Source organism: Saccopteryx bilineata, chromosome 2, assembly GCF_036850765.1.
Source record: "Saccopteryx bilineata isolate mSacBil1 chromosome 2, mSacBil1_pri_phased_curated, whole genome shotgun sequence".
Lineage (NCBI taxonomy): Eukaryota > Metazoa > Chordata > Mammalia > Chiroptera > Emballonuridae > Saccopteryx > Saccopteryx bilineata.
In genome coordinates this window covers 161,972,047-161,988,610 of record NC_089491.1, presented here as the reverse complement: position 1 = coordinate 161,988,610, position 16,564 = coordinate 161,972,047, and the positions used below count along the sequence as shown (strand labels likewise).

Below are 16,564 nucleotides of genomic sequence, written 5' to 3'. Positions count from 1 at the left end.
TACCAAGACTCAGTTTATGCAGGACCTTCATGTGCTTGCTCATAAGCTCTTTTCTTCTTTCCCCACCATTCCTTTATCCTTTCTCATTGGGCCTTCAACATTCTTTCTGCTGGGATCTAGAGTGTTTTAGTCACTAAATATCATCACTAGATGCCATCAAAAGTCTCAAAGAATGACTGGTTAAAATGTTCTTGAGACTACACTAAACAAATATACTAGAAAATTTTCTAGGGACTAAAGTGTTAAAATAATGAAACTTCAGATTTCTAAAATATTTTAAAATTTGTGTAATCTTGCCTGACCTGTGGTGGCACAGTCGATAAAACATCGACCTGGAATTCTGAGATCACCAGTTCAAATCCCCGGGCTTTCTGAGTCAAGGCACATATGAGAAGCAACTATAATGAGCTATTATTTTCTGTCCCTCCTCCTACCCCACCTTTCTCTCTCTCTCTCCTCTAAAATCAATAAATAAAAATAAAAATTTGCATAGTCTGGTTGTGGCTATCACCTTTCACCTAAGACTTGCCAACAGCCACTAGTAAGTTTTACCTCAGAACCCATCCATCTGTTTACAAGTAGTATACCTTGTACACCATTGTACAAACTACATGCCCTCAAAAAGGGTGAAAGAAAGACTAGCCAGGCCGTGACCTGTTGGCTCAGACCAGTGCTAAGAGTGTCAGCCCAGCATGCGGCAGTTCCAGGTTCAATTCCCAGTCAGAGCACACAGGAGAAGCGACTATCTGCTTCTCCAATCCTTCCCCTCCTCTCTTCCCCTCCTGCAGCCATGGCTCAGTGGTTCCAGCAAGTTGGCACTGGACTCTAAGGATGGCTCAGGGTGCTGAGAATGGCTGTGCCCTCCACCTCAGGTGTTAAAAATAGCTAGTCTGCTGAGCAACAACCAGATGGGCAGAGTATCACCCTTAGGGAGCTTGTTGGGTGGATTCTGGTAGCAGGAACATTCAGCGTTTCTCTGCCTCCAGAAATGAGGGAGGGGAGGAAAGGGAAAGAGGGAGAGAGGGGAGGGAGGAAGACTAGCAAAGGTGAACACTGCTCAAGAAAGCAATGTTCAGCCAGGGCCACCTTGTCCATCCATCCATCCACTTCTACTGCCCTCTTAATCAAAGAAAAATAATCAGAGTTTTTGCCAATGGCAGAAAAGATAAGGCAAAGTAAATTAATAAAGTGAAGGCAAAAGAGATGAGAATGAAAACTAAATTTCTATTAGGATTCTCTTATTAAAACACAATTATAAAATGTTAAATGACAACATAGTAAATGACTACCAAATTCTATTTCATAGGTAGAAGGCAATACAAGATATTAGAGTTCACAAAAATATTTATAAGGACAGTTGTGGAGTGGAGTAAGAAGAAACAGGGGAGAGATGGGGAAAATACTATACAGATGCTCCGGTATTTAGCTACATACATTTCTATACACATAATATATAGTGAATATGACTTCAATAATTTCTTGTTTTACATTAAAAAAAGGAAAACAAATCCCTTGTTGATGCCACTCCCAAATAAGTAAATAATTTAAATATGATAATGTATCATGTTTAATGACAGCATCTTTTCTTTTTCAATGGTACATAAAATCAGAAAAACTGATCCTTATCCATTAAGAAACAGATTCTCAGATGGAAACACCATAGTTACATTACTAGACTTTCCTTAGCACTAGATAATATAACATAACAAAATATGACTTGCCTCCCATTCCAGGATTTCTGGCTTTGAACAGAAGGAATTTTTGCAATAGTTGCATTTCAACTGGATATCACTTGGAGCTATAAACTGCCCATTTGTAGATGACTGCATACTTAGAGCCTTAAACAAAACAAGAATAAAACATATTGAATCTGATATGGATTTTAGAATTTTTATTTCAGACAACTGTCAAATGTCGATGATGTCCAGAAAAGAAGATGTATTTTGTTTAAGTATTTCAACACATAAAATTAATTTCTGAATTTTGCCTTTAAAAAGTATACTTGCAGCTCTGGCAGATGGCACAGTGGATAGAGCGTCAGCCCAGGTTATGGACATTCTGAGTTGGATTCCTCGTCAGGGCACACAAAAGAAGTGACCAGCTGCTTCTCCCCTTTTCCCCCTCCCGTCCCTCTTCCTCTCCTGCAGCCAGTGGCTCAATTGGTTCGAGCGTGGCCCTGGGTGCAAAGGATAACTCAGCTGGAGCACATCAGCCTCTAGAACTAAAAATAGCTTGGCACTTGAGCATCAGCACCAGATGGGGTTGCTGGGTGGATCCTAGTTGGGCCACATTTGGGAGTCTACCTCATTATCTCCTCTCCTCTCATCTCTAAAAAAAAAATACCTGTATCCTAAGTACATTTCATCAAATTAAAATTCATTTTTAAAACAGGATTACTCATTTTAAAAATACATGAAAAAGGGAGAAATATCATAATCATGTTTTTTTTTTCTCTTTAAGAAAATGTAAGCAACTAATAGTAAGGTTGTTTAATCAACTTCTGAACTAGTAAATAAAGACTTAACCCTAGCCCCCTCTCTCTGATAGCTGAATTACCACTAATCTGTCATCCTAGCTCTACTGTTGCCATCATTGTCATTTCAAATACATCAATGCAAATGGCCTATGTTAACCTTTAAAGTTGATTAAGCAGACTGGTATTGATACCAGCAATTTATTTTGATTTTATTATAAAGTTAAAACCATTTACATTATAGAAAAAGATATAAACATATATGGGATTTAAAGGTTTTAATAAGTGATTACACATTTATTTTTCATCCTTTAATCCATATTATATACAATCTCCTGAATGTATGAAATAGTTATAAAATATTTTTCAGTGTGGCAGTGGAGATAGAACCACCTTTGATATTCTTAAAACTTCTGTATTGTTCAACACACTTAAAATTTGTGGAAAAATAAAACATGCAGATTTAAGCCAGTAACTACAAAGTGAATAAAATTTTTAAATAGGCCCTGGTCAGTTGGCTCACTGGTAGAGAGGGTCAACCCAGCGTATGGCTATCCTGGGTTCGATTCCCTGTCAGGGCACACAGGAGAAGAAACTATCTGCTCTGCTTTCACCCCTTCCCCCTTTCCTCTCTCTTTTCTCCTCCTGCAGCCCTGGCTCGATTGGTTTGAGCACATTGGCCCCAGGAGCTGAAGATGGCTAAGTGGAGTCTCCACCTCAGGTGCTAAGAATCGCTCCGATGTAAGCATGACCCTAGAGATGGACAGAGCATCAGCCCCACATAGGGTTCACTGGGTGAATCCCAGTCAGGCTGCATGTGGGAGTCTGTCTCTCTATCTTCCCTACTCTTACTTGGAAAAGAGGAAGAAAAATTCTTTTAAATAAAAAAATATAAATTTTTATATAAATTACTGTTACCCTTACTATTAAAAAACTTCATGTCCATTAAAATTATTTGTTCAAAACAAATGAAATACCATCCTATTATCTTACTTTCAATGGAAAATCATCTAATCAAGACATTTAATTCAAAATCTAAGGTCTGCTTTAAAATAAAGAGAAAGGAAAAAATGCTGGTTTTCTATTTGCCAACTTTGTATTACTTTTATGCAGTCACATAGCAATGAGGCTACCTACACTACATGCTATTTGCATACATTCTTCAAAAGTCAGAATCTAAATTGTGTTTCTTTAAAAAAATATACAATGGACTGTTATACAAATCATCTCATCAAGAATCATGGGCAATACAAGTTTCAATTAAAGGAGAAAAGTAGTTAAAATATTTTCAATTCACATTTTAATTTACCCAACATCAAAAGGGAATAAAGCAGCATACCAAAGACACTGTCCTGTCCTTCACTCTTCTAATTACTCCTTATTCCTTAATTTCTACTTTGTGAAAAGCCAAGTTAGAGGCAGTATTTACCACTTTAGCAGTATCAATGGCCACAATCTCAACTTTCAAAATGAAAGCTTAGCCTTGAATGTGGTTAATTACCCAAACTCAGCTGAGGAATAAACTACTAACAAAAACAACACTCACCAGACTAAACACAAAACCACAACTTAAATGCTAATAACTGTTAACTATCAACTATAACTAGTAACTACAACGTATGTAAGAGACTTTTCATTTTAAACAAACACAAAACACACAGAACTGTTGTTCAAAGTTAACTCATGATTCATGGCTTTGTGCACTGAAATACCCTGAAATTTTCAAAGCAGGTAGTAAACTTTCTTAGACCACTTAATTAGTGCTAAATCCCCTCTACATTATCCATCCTAGTGGTCAATGAGCTTAAGTTTGAACACCACCAGTAATACAATCTTATGAGACTACTCATGCTAATTTTCAAAACCTATGCAATTTACCAAAATAAAAAATTCTTTACATTTACCAAAATGAAAAATGTCTCACTGAAACCGATCTTATATTAAATCAGGGCCTACAATAACAAGTCCAATCCCTTTTTTACCTGGAATATTTCTAATAAATGAAGAAAGCATTTATGCTTATCACTTCCAGGCTAACCATACCTACATTCTTCATAAAACAGAATTCCCCAATACGAGTCGCATGATGTTATTAAAACTATCTACAAAAAAATACTGCACGTCATGCATTAAGCTAAATTTTAATTATTTTCCTTCAAAGTCTACGTCATAAACACAATTTAAAAAATTAGATCATCCATGGTAGGTAGAGAGCTGGGGGAAGCCATGTCTACTTGCCTCTAGAATCTCCACCCATCAATGTGACCCTCAACAAACTGAAATAATTAGCACATTAAATAAAGGTAAAGCATAGTATATTGTTTATTTTCTATGTTTACTTTATTGGAGTAGGGGTGATGCAAAATAAGTAACAAACCTGAAATTTAGCCACACAACTGGAATTGCAAAAGTTATAGAGTTTTCCATCAGGCATTGTGGCTTGATATTGAGGTAAAGAGTTTCGCTTACAAAAATGGCAAATAATTCCCAAACCTAGGAGAAAAAAGGTACATATTTGATTTCTTTATAAAGTTACAAATTTTTCTTAAAAATATTGACTACAAAAGTTTCTTTTTTTTTTTTTTTTTTTTTGCATTTTTCTGAAGCTGGAAACAGGGAGAGACAGTCAGACAGACTCCCGCATGCGCGCGACTGGGATCCACCCGGCATGCCCACCATGGGGCAACGCTCTGCCCACCAGGGGGCGATGCTCTGCCCATCCTGGGCGTCGCCATGTTGCGACCAGAGCCACTCTAGCGCCTGAGGCAGAGGCCACAGAGCCATCCCCAGCGCCCGGGCCATCTTTGCTCTAATGGAGCCTTGGCTGCGGGAGGGGAAGAGAGAGACAGAGAGGAAGGCGCGGCGGAGGGGTGGAGAAGCAAATGGGCACTTCTCCTATGTGCCCTGGCCGGGAATCGAACCCCGGGTCCTCCGCACGCTAGGCCGACGCTCTACCGCTGAGCCAACCGGCCAGGGCCCAAAAGTTTCTTAATAGAATCTTCTGTAGACTATTCTTTAATTTCTAAGATTATTTACATGTTAAAAAAATATTGTCATAAAAGAGTCTGTTATTATGTTAAAACACACAGACACATGAAACAATCTCAGTTTTAGATAATGTTTGGATGGGAAAAGTTTAAGTTAAGAAAACAAAGACACAGGCAGGACTTCAGCAATAATTTAAAAATCAGAAGATATACAAAATGATCAAAAGTATTAAGAAAGTTTTTGGTAATACAGTTTAGTGTGATAATAAAAATAAAATTATTTTTTATTTTTATTAGTTAGAATAAGCATAAGAATAAAGAAGAGAAAGTAGTTAAGAAATTAGTCATGTTATTAAAATTTAACTTCCAAAGTCTCTGAAACTTACTTTGTGATTTTGCATATTTTGTCTTGTGACTGTTCATGCAAGCAGTAGAACAGTATGGCTCCATATATCCATTAGGACCTATACACTGAGTCATATCAAAAAACCTGCACTGGGTTCGGCAACCAGTACAAGTGGTCAGTTTTCCATATTTCTGAAATATGAAACATAAAAAAATAAGTAAGAAAACCACAATTTAACTGATAAAAATTTCTGTATTTTTCATTACACCTTTACTCTTTGCAAAAAATTCTATTAATCTCTAATCAGGGTTTGTGGGCCAAAAGTCTTCATCTGCATGCAAACTCTTAAATGCAATGGAACTAAATCAAATTCAAATAAAAGTAATGATCTCTGCTAAGTCTCCTTCAAAAATACATGGTTTTCTCTATTAATTTAAAAGAATCCCTAAATATAAGTATGCAACAACTGAAAATTAAAGAAAGGCAAAAAGTTCTATGTTTACAATGACACACCCTTTTTTTTCATTTGATAGAAAAAAATTAAACTGACCTAAAAATGTAGGCCTTATTAACAAACAAAGTCCTTCTGAGAAATAATCTTAACATAATAAATACTTATGCTGTTGAGCTGCTGTTGTCTAAGAACCTCTGGAACATTTGTGAAAACTGATTTACCACCTATCTACTACATTTAGAACCTTACTGAATGACAATAAAATATTTTTTAAAATTTGTTAATAAGCAAACCTCATTCAAAATAATTTTTGGCTATTAACTAAAGTTAACAAGTACTCAATAGATAATGAAGTCAATACTCTGCCAACGATATTTGCCAACAGTGATTTAATTAAGAGAAATGAGATAAAATATACGAAGGTAAGACACAAGAGGTACACTTTTAAAACTGCTAAACTATATATATAGTCTTACAAAAGAACAATTTGAACAAAATGGTGTGTTTGTATTAAAACATTTACTTGATAATCACAATTAGACATCAAACACAAGAAAAAAGTCTTTTGGAGTCACTCTGATCTCTTCTGAGCAGTTACAAAACTGTCACAATCATTTAAATCAAATTACCACATATTAAATTACAAAATAACTGTATCCATCTTTCTAATTGATTGGAGATTATCTCACTTATCTGCACACCCAAAAGCATCTAATACAATATGATGATATTAGAAGACATCCAAATGTTCCATGAATGGATAACCAACAGGTGTCAGGAAAGATGACAATCAGACCAACAATAACAAAATGGGTACACTTCACAAATATTTTTTAAAAGCACCAAAGAATTTTATTTATTTACTTTTAAATATTTATTTTATTGACTGTAGAAAGAGAAAGGGAAACAGCAAAGAGTCTGCGCTTTGGTACGACACTCTAACCAACAGAGCTATCAGGTCAGGGCCATAAGTCCTAAAGAATTTTAGATAATAAAGAATTTTAGAAAATAAATTAATGGAGGGAAAAATAAGTAAACTAACATCAACATAAAAAAAGAAAGAAAAGGCATCCATAGCATACAACAAGTAGAACAAGTATGAGAAACAGAACTCTGTGTGTGCCAGGAGGGTGTGTTATTTTAATTCTGGTACCATAAAATATAACCCATGCTGCCTATTTCCATTTACTTAAATATCACTTAAAGAAGTCCCTAAGTTTCACAATTCAAAGTGGAAATCAACTCATTCTTAAATCTCTGATATGCTATAGAAAAAATTATCCATACAAAAGAATGACAACAAGAATGAAATAAAAATAGCTTTTTATTCCAAGATGGCAACAAAGGCAGAAGTTCCAACTGCCACCTCTCTGGACTAAATTGGATTACAACTTAAACTAAGAACAATCATCTTGAAAAACCAACTTTGGACTAAAAGGAGTCTATAACCAAGGATCACTGAAGAAGCCACACCGAGACTGGTAAAAAGGGCAGAGATGTGGAAAGGGATGCCCCACTCGCAGGAGCAAGCAGGAGCTGGCTACACAGTTCCTCTACCATCTGCCCAAATCCAATGTGAACCTACAGAGCCACGGCCAAAGCCAATGCTCATACATCTGGCACAGCCAGCAGAATTCAGATCAGATTGGTATGGAGCCACCAACACCCTTGAGGGGTGGAGTAGAGGAGTGGTTGCTGCTCTTCAGTGTATGGATCAAGACAGCTATCCTTTTGGAGACTGTCGGCTGGCTATTTTTTACAGCCTGCAAGAGGGAACCGAGAACTCTGTGCAAGAAGTTGCCCAAGGTCAAAAGCTCCACGAAGAGCTGCAGTTCTGAGAACTGCAGGACAGCCTGCAGACCGAGAACCACTGACGGCATGAACTGGAGTGAGCACTGGAGAAGGCAAATGATCGGGTTTGAGAGCTACAGTGTGAGATGCAAGCTGAGCACCAACGGCGCCTGGAACTGGAGTAGCCTCTGGAGAAGGAGTTATGGTCTACAAGTTTCAGTCTGCCCTGGAAACTGAACGTTGGCACCGGCAGTTGTTGGAGAAACAACTGTGGGTTCAAGACCTCAAGTTCTCAGCTTCAGGCCGAAAGCTGGCAGCTGTAGCAGCCAAAATGGTCGCCAAAGAAGCAGCAGCATCCACACCAGTGGAGTGGCTCTGAGTCGGCAGGAGCAGGTGCTTCCAACTCCTCTTCTGAGGATGAGAAGGCTCGGGCTGAAGCTGCCATCCACAGACTCAGAGCTGGGCCGGTGGTCACCCAGAAGGAAAGAACCCAGGCAGAGCTGATGGAGTTGGGGAAACAAGTCAGGAAAAAACCCACTGAGCTCCTATAGGGTTGCTGTGGTTTTGGGACCTAGGGGTGGATGACGCCATGTTCTCCAGAACAGAGATGGAGAAATTGATGGCCATTACCATACACTCTTCCTTAAGGTAGCATCTTCAGAACTTACATAAAAACAGGGGTGAGGGGGAAAGGGGAAGGACTGAGGCACCATATAAAACTGGAAATCTACTGGTCCCTCTCAAATGTGCAGCAGGTGTTGGCATTAGAAGATAATAGGTGCTTTGTTCTTTTGCAGTGGCAGCAGCAATAGATAAGAGAATTGTCAAGGCAGCACAGCCCTTGAATGTGTTTGACTGCCAGGCCCTGTAAGCTTGCTAAGAGGTTTGGATGGGGTTTTGGTAACAAACAGAGAGCTTATGGAAAGGTGCTGAGGTCCATTAATAAAGAGTTGTATGGCTAGTTGTTTGTAATGGACATTTACCTTGGAGATTTTCACAGACAGCTGGGATGTCTATCGTGTGGCTGATCATTGAGCAGTATAATGGACTCTTGGTCTGTGACAAGAGGGGGACACCGCCTCCCTTGTTCGATGGAGAAGCCACTTTTAAACAGTAGGAAAGACACTGAAGGGAAGAGCCCAGTTCCAGTGGAGGCTCTCCTGCACCAGGAAGTTCCTCTCATACAGTTGCAGGGACACACCAGGACATTACAGTTTCCATTGACACAGCCCTGGACAATACAAGCCCTCCCACCTATCGTGGATTAAGGGGATAGAGATGCGACTCCAGTTAGCACCTTGGGCAGAGTGCTCAGGGAGACACTGTGAAGAGCATCTTTGTAATTATGTAATTATATAGTATGTGCTGTCACTGTAGTCTGTTTATGTAATGTGCCTCACTCCTCCCAAAGGGAACATGGTGGAAGATACCTGTCGTGTACATTGTGAAGCAAGCAACACTAAATGGGTGGACTGTTGGAGAAATAAGTGTGTTAGCCTTGCTCACTTGTATTTTGCCTGATTGGTGCATGAACAAGGGTCAGAACCACGTGTGTCTAGCCCTGTGATGGCAAATCTTTTTATAAAAACCGCCCACTTTTGCAGCGCTGGTCAACCTGGTCCCTCCCGTCCACTAGTGGGCGTTCCAGCTTTCATGGTGTGCCAATCCTGGTGCCATTTGGTTGCTCCACTACCGCCCACCAGGTTGACCAGCACCGAAAAATTGGGCAGTTTTTATAAAAAGGTTCGCCATCATGGGTCTAGTCTATGTAAGGCTGCACGCATGTACTTGCACTCAAGGTGGAAGACTGCAAATCGGGGATTTCCTGCCTGCTTGGGAGGGGCCGTTTTTGCAACTGTTTGCTGGGGAATGGGTTCCCCCCCCCCCCGAGCCTAATTGGCTGGAGAGCTCGGAAACAGAGACAGAAGCAGTTATGCACTGCCTGTTTACGCATCTGCATTGTGAGACTCTAATAAAACAGAATGGCACACCATTTTCTAGCTCCACAGTTTCTTTACCATCTGCCCATATCCAATGTGAACCTACCTGGCCACAGCCACTGGCCTTACAGGCAGTGTCCCCCACTGGTCTGCACCGGGTTCACTCCAGGGAGGCCCAAAGTCGGAACATCCAGAGGCCAGGTGCAGAGGGCATCAGTTCAGAACCTAACAAGCTTGGCTGGCGGCATGTCCTAGGGAGGGCTCATCTGACACTGAGCAGAGTTGAGGCAAGTTCCACTTTCGGTGATCATCACCCACACAGAGGCTCATGTGCATTGGATAGGGTGGAGCTTCACAGTCAGCCAGCCTGGGTTCTGGATATCCTGCCCCGCTGGGCTAGATTCCACAGAGAAGATAAAGATAGACTTGGAGTACAAATATTCCAAGTGTAGGTGCCCGCAAGCCTATTGTTGAGTTTGGCAGAGGATCTTAACCACTTTCGGAGGGGAGGGGCACAGTCAGCCCCAGGGTAGTAATCACTCAGTATTCCTCCCCGAGACCAGGGGCTCACCACATGGAAGAACTTCTGCACAGGGAATAGTCGACCCCAGCTGATCTGAACCTGCTGTTCACCTCACTGGGGAGAAATAAAATTGGAGTATCCACCAGTGTCTGGGGGATTGCGCTCTGGAGTAGGGGCCAGTTTCCCCGTACTGAGCTCCTGAATAAAAGACCCCTGGAGTAGGAGGTCCCGTTAACATTGTATTTTGAAACTCAGCTGCCATAAACCACCAAACCTGCAACCCGTGGAGGGGTTGATGGGGTGAAGCCAGAATGAGTATACACTACAGTCTTTCTACAGAAGACAATATGGGATGAAAACACAGCTGCAAAACAAGGTGGAGCAGCTAAAAAGTGGAGGAAAATCTAACAGAGTTTGAGGCCTTTATGGAACTGTTGTCATCTCTAAATAGGAGGATGCTAATCCTTATACACACGTGGGCTCCTCCCACACTACCCAGGCACAGAAAATGCTGAGAAAGCGAAAAGAGCAGTAGCTCCAGACAGGTGGCTCACAGAACAACACCTTACTTACAAACAACAATTTACAAATAACAGCTGACCGCAACCCAAGAAGAACCAAAACCAACACAACCAGTAGTGGGTGACAGACCACACCAACGCTAGACTCAGCAAGCTACAAAAACAGCATGCCCAAAGGAGGAATCCAGTAGGCACCAGACACTGTGGAGAATAAATATTCCCAACGGACAAACATTGCACAGTATGTAGTATACGTGATCAAGGTTGACCCTTAGAACCAGTCAGCCTGAAGGGATAACCATACCAATGTAAGGACCAACTGCATTCAATACTCAACATACAACAAGAGGGAAAATAGTACCCTCAATAAGCATTCTTACAGCAAGGAAAACAGGTGGCCTAGACGTCAGTAACACTGAGCCCATCCCCTTGATAAAGAGACCACAACAAATTTCAGTCAGGGCAGAGCTATCTAATACACAGACAAAATGGGTAGACAAACAATTATGACACAAATAAATCAATAAGAGAAGTTCTCGGAAAAAGAAGTTAAATAGAAATAACCAAACTATCATAAGCAGAGTTTAAAATATTGATTTTTAGGATGCTCAACTATCTTACAGCAACAATGGATGGTCATAATGAGAACTTCTACAAAGAGATAACAAGCATCTAACAGGACAATGAGCCTGACCAGGCAGTGGACAATGGATAGAGCGACGGACTAGGATGTGGAAGACCCAGCTTCGAAACCACAAAGTTGCCACCTTGAACCCAAGGTCGCTGGCTCAAGCAAGGAGTCACTTGGTATGTTGTAGCCCCCCCCCCCCCCGGTCAAGGCACATATGAGAAATAAATCAATGAACAACTGAGGAACCGCAACAAAGAATTGATGTTTCTCATCTCTCTCACTTCCTGTCTGTATGTCCCTCTCTCTGACTGCCCTATCTCTGTCAAAAAAAAAAAAAAAAGACACTGAAATCATAAAAAAAAAACTAGTCAGAAATTACACATACAGTTTAAGGTTCAGGGTGTTATACTGAGTGGGTCATCAGAAGCCATGTTAATAGAATAAATTAAAATTAATTTTAAAGTTTTAAACATAAAAATAATGACAAATACAGTATCAGAAATGGAGATTGAACTAGAAGGAATAAACAGCAGGCTGGGTGAAGCAGAGGATCAAGTCAGTGATTTAGAGGACAAGAAAGATAAATGAAAGCACCAAAACATAGCAGCAATAAAAAAAGAGGCTTAAAAAGACTGAGGAAACCTCTGTGACAACATGAAGAGAAACAACATCTGCATCATACGGGTTCCTGAAAGAGAAGAGAACGAACAAGGGGTAGAGAACCTGATTAAAGAAAAGATAGCTGAAAATTTCCCTAAATGGATAAAGGAAAAAGTCACAAGTTGAAGAATCACAGAAAGTCCCATTAAAGATAAACACAAGACCTAAACCAAGACACATATTAATTAAAATGCAAAACTTAATAAAGAAAGAATACTACAAGCTGTAAGAGAAAAGCATTCAAACACCTACAAAGGAGCCCATAAGGATGACATCCAACTTTTCAACAGAAACACTTGAGGGCAGAAAGGAATAGCAAGAAATATTTAAAGTAATGCAAAACAAGAGCCTACAACCAAGACTTCTTTGTTTAGTAAGGCTATCTCTTAAAATTGAAATAAAAATAAAAAGCTTCCAAGACAAAAAAAAGTCTCAAGGAATTTGTTACAACCAAAACAATACTGTAAAAAATGTTAAAGGACCTGCTATAAAAAGAGCAAAGAAAAAAAGAAATCAAGAGAAAAATGATTGTAGGTTTTGTTTTTTTTTTCATTTTTCTGAAGCTGGAAACGGGGAGAGACAGTCAGACTTCCGCATGCGCCCGACCGGGATCCACCCGGCACGCCCACCATGGGGCAACACTCTGCCCACCAGGGGGCGATGCTCTGTCAATCCTGGGCGTCGCCATGTTGCGACCAGAGCCACTCTAGCGCCTGGGGCAGAGGCCACAGAGCCATCCCCAGCGCCCGAGCCATCTTTGCTCCAATGGAGCCTTGGCTGTGGGAGGGGAAGAGAGAGATAGAGAGGAAAGCGTGGCGGAGGGCTGGAGAAGCAAATGGGCGCTTCTCCTGTGTGCCCTGGCCGGGAATCGAACCCGGGTCCTCCGCACGCTAGGCCGACGCTCTACCGCTGAGCCAACCGGCCAGGGCTGATTGTAGGTTTAAAGAAAAAAATGGCAGCCTGACCAGGCAGTGGTGCAGTGAATAGAGCGACAGACTGGGATGAGCAAGTCCCAAGTTCAAAAATCCCTTGGTTGCCAGTTTGAGTGTAGGCTCATTTGGTTTGAGGAAGGCCCACTGGATTGAGAACCGGTTCATCTCGTTTGAGGAAGGTTCACCCTCTTGAACCTGGTGTCACTGGCTTGAGCAAGAGGTCACTCACTCTGCTGTAGCCCTCACTCAAGGCACATATGAGAAAGCAATCAATGAACAATTAAAGTGCCATAACAAAGAACTAACGCTTCTCATTTCTCTCCCCCATCTGTCCCTAACTCCTCTCTCTCTCTCTGTCACACATTCACAAAAAGAATAAAATGGCAATAAATAAGTACTATCAATAATAAAGTTAAATGTAAATGATTTAAATACTCTACTCAAAAGACAGAGGATGACAGCATGAATAAGAAAACACCCACATATGTTATCTATAATAAACCCAGCTAAAAACAAAATATACACATAGACTAAAAGTAAAAGAACTTGAAAAAAGTATTTCATACAAACGGAAATGAAAAAAGAATAAGCTGGGGTAGCAATACTTACAATGAACAAAATAGCCTTTAAAGCAAAGACTAATATAAGGAATAAAAATGGCCAATTACATAATGATAAAAGAACAATGCAAAGGAGGCTATAACCACTGTAAAGCTCTATGCGCTTATCATAGGAGCACCTAAAAATATAAAGCAGATTTTGATGTGTATAAAGGGTGAGATCAACAACAATACAATAGTAGGGGATTTCAATAGCACACTAACATCAATGGATAGATCCTCCAGTCAGAAAATAAACAAAAAAACAGTGGCCTTAAATGACACACAAATTTAAATGGATTTAACTGATACCTTCAATACATTTTAACCTAACACAGCAGAATGTACATTAGTTTCAAGTGCTCGTGGTACGTTTCCTAAGATAGACATATTAAGAAACAAAACAAGTCTCAATAAATTTAAGGTTGAAATCATATCAAGCAGCTTCTCTGGTCACAACAGCATGAAACTAGAAATCAACTAAAATAGAATACTGAAAAATATTCAAACACTTGAAAGTCAGTAGCAAGTTATTAAACAACAAATGGTTAAACAATGAGAACAAGGAAGAAATCAAAAATTTCCAGGAAACAAATGAAAATGAACATACGCCCTGGCTGATTGGCTCAGTGGTAGAGCGTCGGCCTGGCGTGCGGGGGACCTGGGTTCGATTCCCAGCCAGGGCACATAGGAGAAGCGCCCATTTGCTTCTCCACCCCCACCCCCTCCTTCCTCTCTGTCTCCCTCTTCAACTCCCGCAGCCAAGGCTCCATTGGAGCAAAGATGGCCCGGGCGCTGGGGATGGCTCCTTGGCCTCTGCCCCAGGCGCTAGAGTGGCTCTGGTCGCAGCAGAGCGACGCCCCGGAGGGGCAGAGCATCACCCCCTGGTGGGCAGAGCATCGCCCCCTGGTGGGCGTGCCAGGTGGATCCCGGTCGGGCGCATGTGGGAGTCTGTCTGACTGTCTCTCCCCGTTTCCAGCTTCAGAAAAATACAAAAATAAAAAAAAATAATAAAAAAAAATGAACATACAACTCAAAATTTATGGGACATAGCAAAAGCAGTCCTGACAAGGAACTTCATAGAATTACAGGAATACATTAAGAATCAAGGAGCCTGACCAGGCGGTGGTGCAGTGGATAGATTGTGACGTGGGGGACTTGGGTTCAAAAACCTGAGGTTGCCAGCTTCAACATGGCCTCATCGGGATTGAACAAGGCTCACCAGCTTGAGCACAAGGTTGTAAGCTCGAGTAAGGGGGCACTCGGTCTGCTGTAGCCCCACAGTCAAGGCACATATGAGAAATCAATCAATGAACAACTAAGGAACCCAACAAAGAATTGATGTTTCTCATCTCTCTCCCTTTCTGTCTGTCTGTTCCTATCTGTCCCTCTCTCTGACTCTGTCTCTGCCACAAAAAAATAAATAATTTAAAAAATAAAAAAAATAAGAATAAAAAAAAAAAACTCAAAAAAACAACCTAACCCTGATGGAAATGAACAATAAATAAAGCCCAGAGGAAGAAGGAAGAAAATAATAAAGATCAGAGTGGAAATAAATAACATAGAGGCTAAAAAAAAAAACACAAAAGATCAATGAAACCAAGAACTAATTCTTTAAAAAGGTAAACAAGATCTAAGAACTTTTAACCAGGCTCATCAAAAAAAGGAGGGAAGGCCCAAAATAAATAAAAATAGAAATAAGGTGGAGAATACCTGACACAGCAGAAATACGAAGTATTGTAAGAAAATACTATGAAGATCTATATGCCAAAAAAATTGGACAACCTAAGCAAAACGGATAAATTCCTAGAAACATACAACCTTCCAAAACTCAATCTAGAAGAATCAGAAAACCTAAACTGACTGATTACAACAAATAAAATTGAAACAATTATGACAAAATTCCTGGCCCAGATGTTTAAACAGGTAAATGTTACCGAACACTGAAAGACGAATTAACATCTATCCTTCTCTCCTGACCAAGCAGTGGCGCAGTGGACAGAGCATCAGATTGGGATGCGGAGGGCCCAGGTTTGAGATTCCGAGGTTGCCAGCTTGAGTGCAGGTTAATCCAGATGGGTTTGAGCAAAACTCAAGGGGTTACTCCACCTGCTATAGTGCCCCAGTCAAGGCACATATGAGAAAGCAATCAGTGAACAACTAAAGTGCTGCAATGAAAAAAACTGATGCTTCTCATCTCCCTTCCTGTCTGTCTGTCCCTATCTGTCCCTCTCTCTATCTCTACCAAAAAATAAATAAAATAGCCTCACCAGGCGGTGGCGCAGTGGATAGAGCATCGGACTGGGATGTGGAAGGACCCAGGTTCGAGACCCCGAGGTCACCAGCTTGAGTGCGGGCTCATCTGGTTTGAGCAAGGCTCACCAGCTTGGACCCAAAGTCGCTGGCTCCAGCAAGGGGTTGCTCCATCTGCTGAAGGCCTGTGGTCAAGGCACATGTGAGAAAGCTATCAATGAACAACTACGGTGTTGCAACGCGCAATGAAAAACTAATGTTTGATGCTTCTCATCTCTCTCTGTTCCTGTCTGTCTGTCCTTGTCTATCCCTCTCTCTGACTTATTCTCTGTCTCTGTAAAAATAAATAAATAAATAAAATTTAAAAAATAAAATAAAATAAAAACAACAAAAAACACACACCTATTCTTCTCCAGCTATTCCAAAATATTCAAAAGCATGGAAGACTTGGAAG

The 16,564-nt window shown here is 40.6% G+C and overlaps 1 protein-coding gene across 6 annotated transcripts in view; it reads right to left on the bottom strand.

Moving 5' to 3' along the window:
- The window catches only part of ZMYM2 (zinc finger MYM-type containing 2), a 154,782-nt gene that overhangs the window by 67,913 nt on the left and 70,305 nt on the right, over positions 1 to 16,564 (bottom strand). For all 6 annotated transcript variants that reach the window (XM_066258289.1, XM_066258291.1, XM_066258290.1 and 3 more), the window contains 3 exons: positions 5,847 to 5,997; positions 4,851 to 4,966; positions 1,722 to 1,838 (listed from right to left, as the gene is read on the bottom strand). In XM_066258289.1, coding sequence (XP_066114386.1) covers positions 1,722 to 1,838; positions 4,851 to 4,966; positions 5,847 to 5,997 — 384 coding nt within the window. The remainder of the gene's footprint in view (positions 1 to 1,721; positions 1,839 to 4,850; positions 4,967 to 5,846; positions 5,998 to 16,564) is intronic.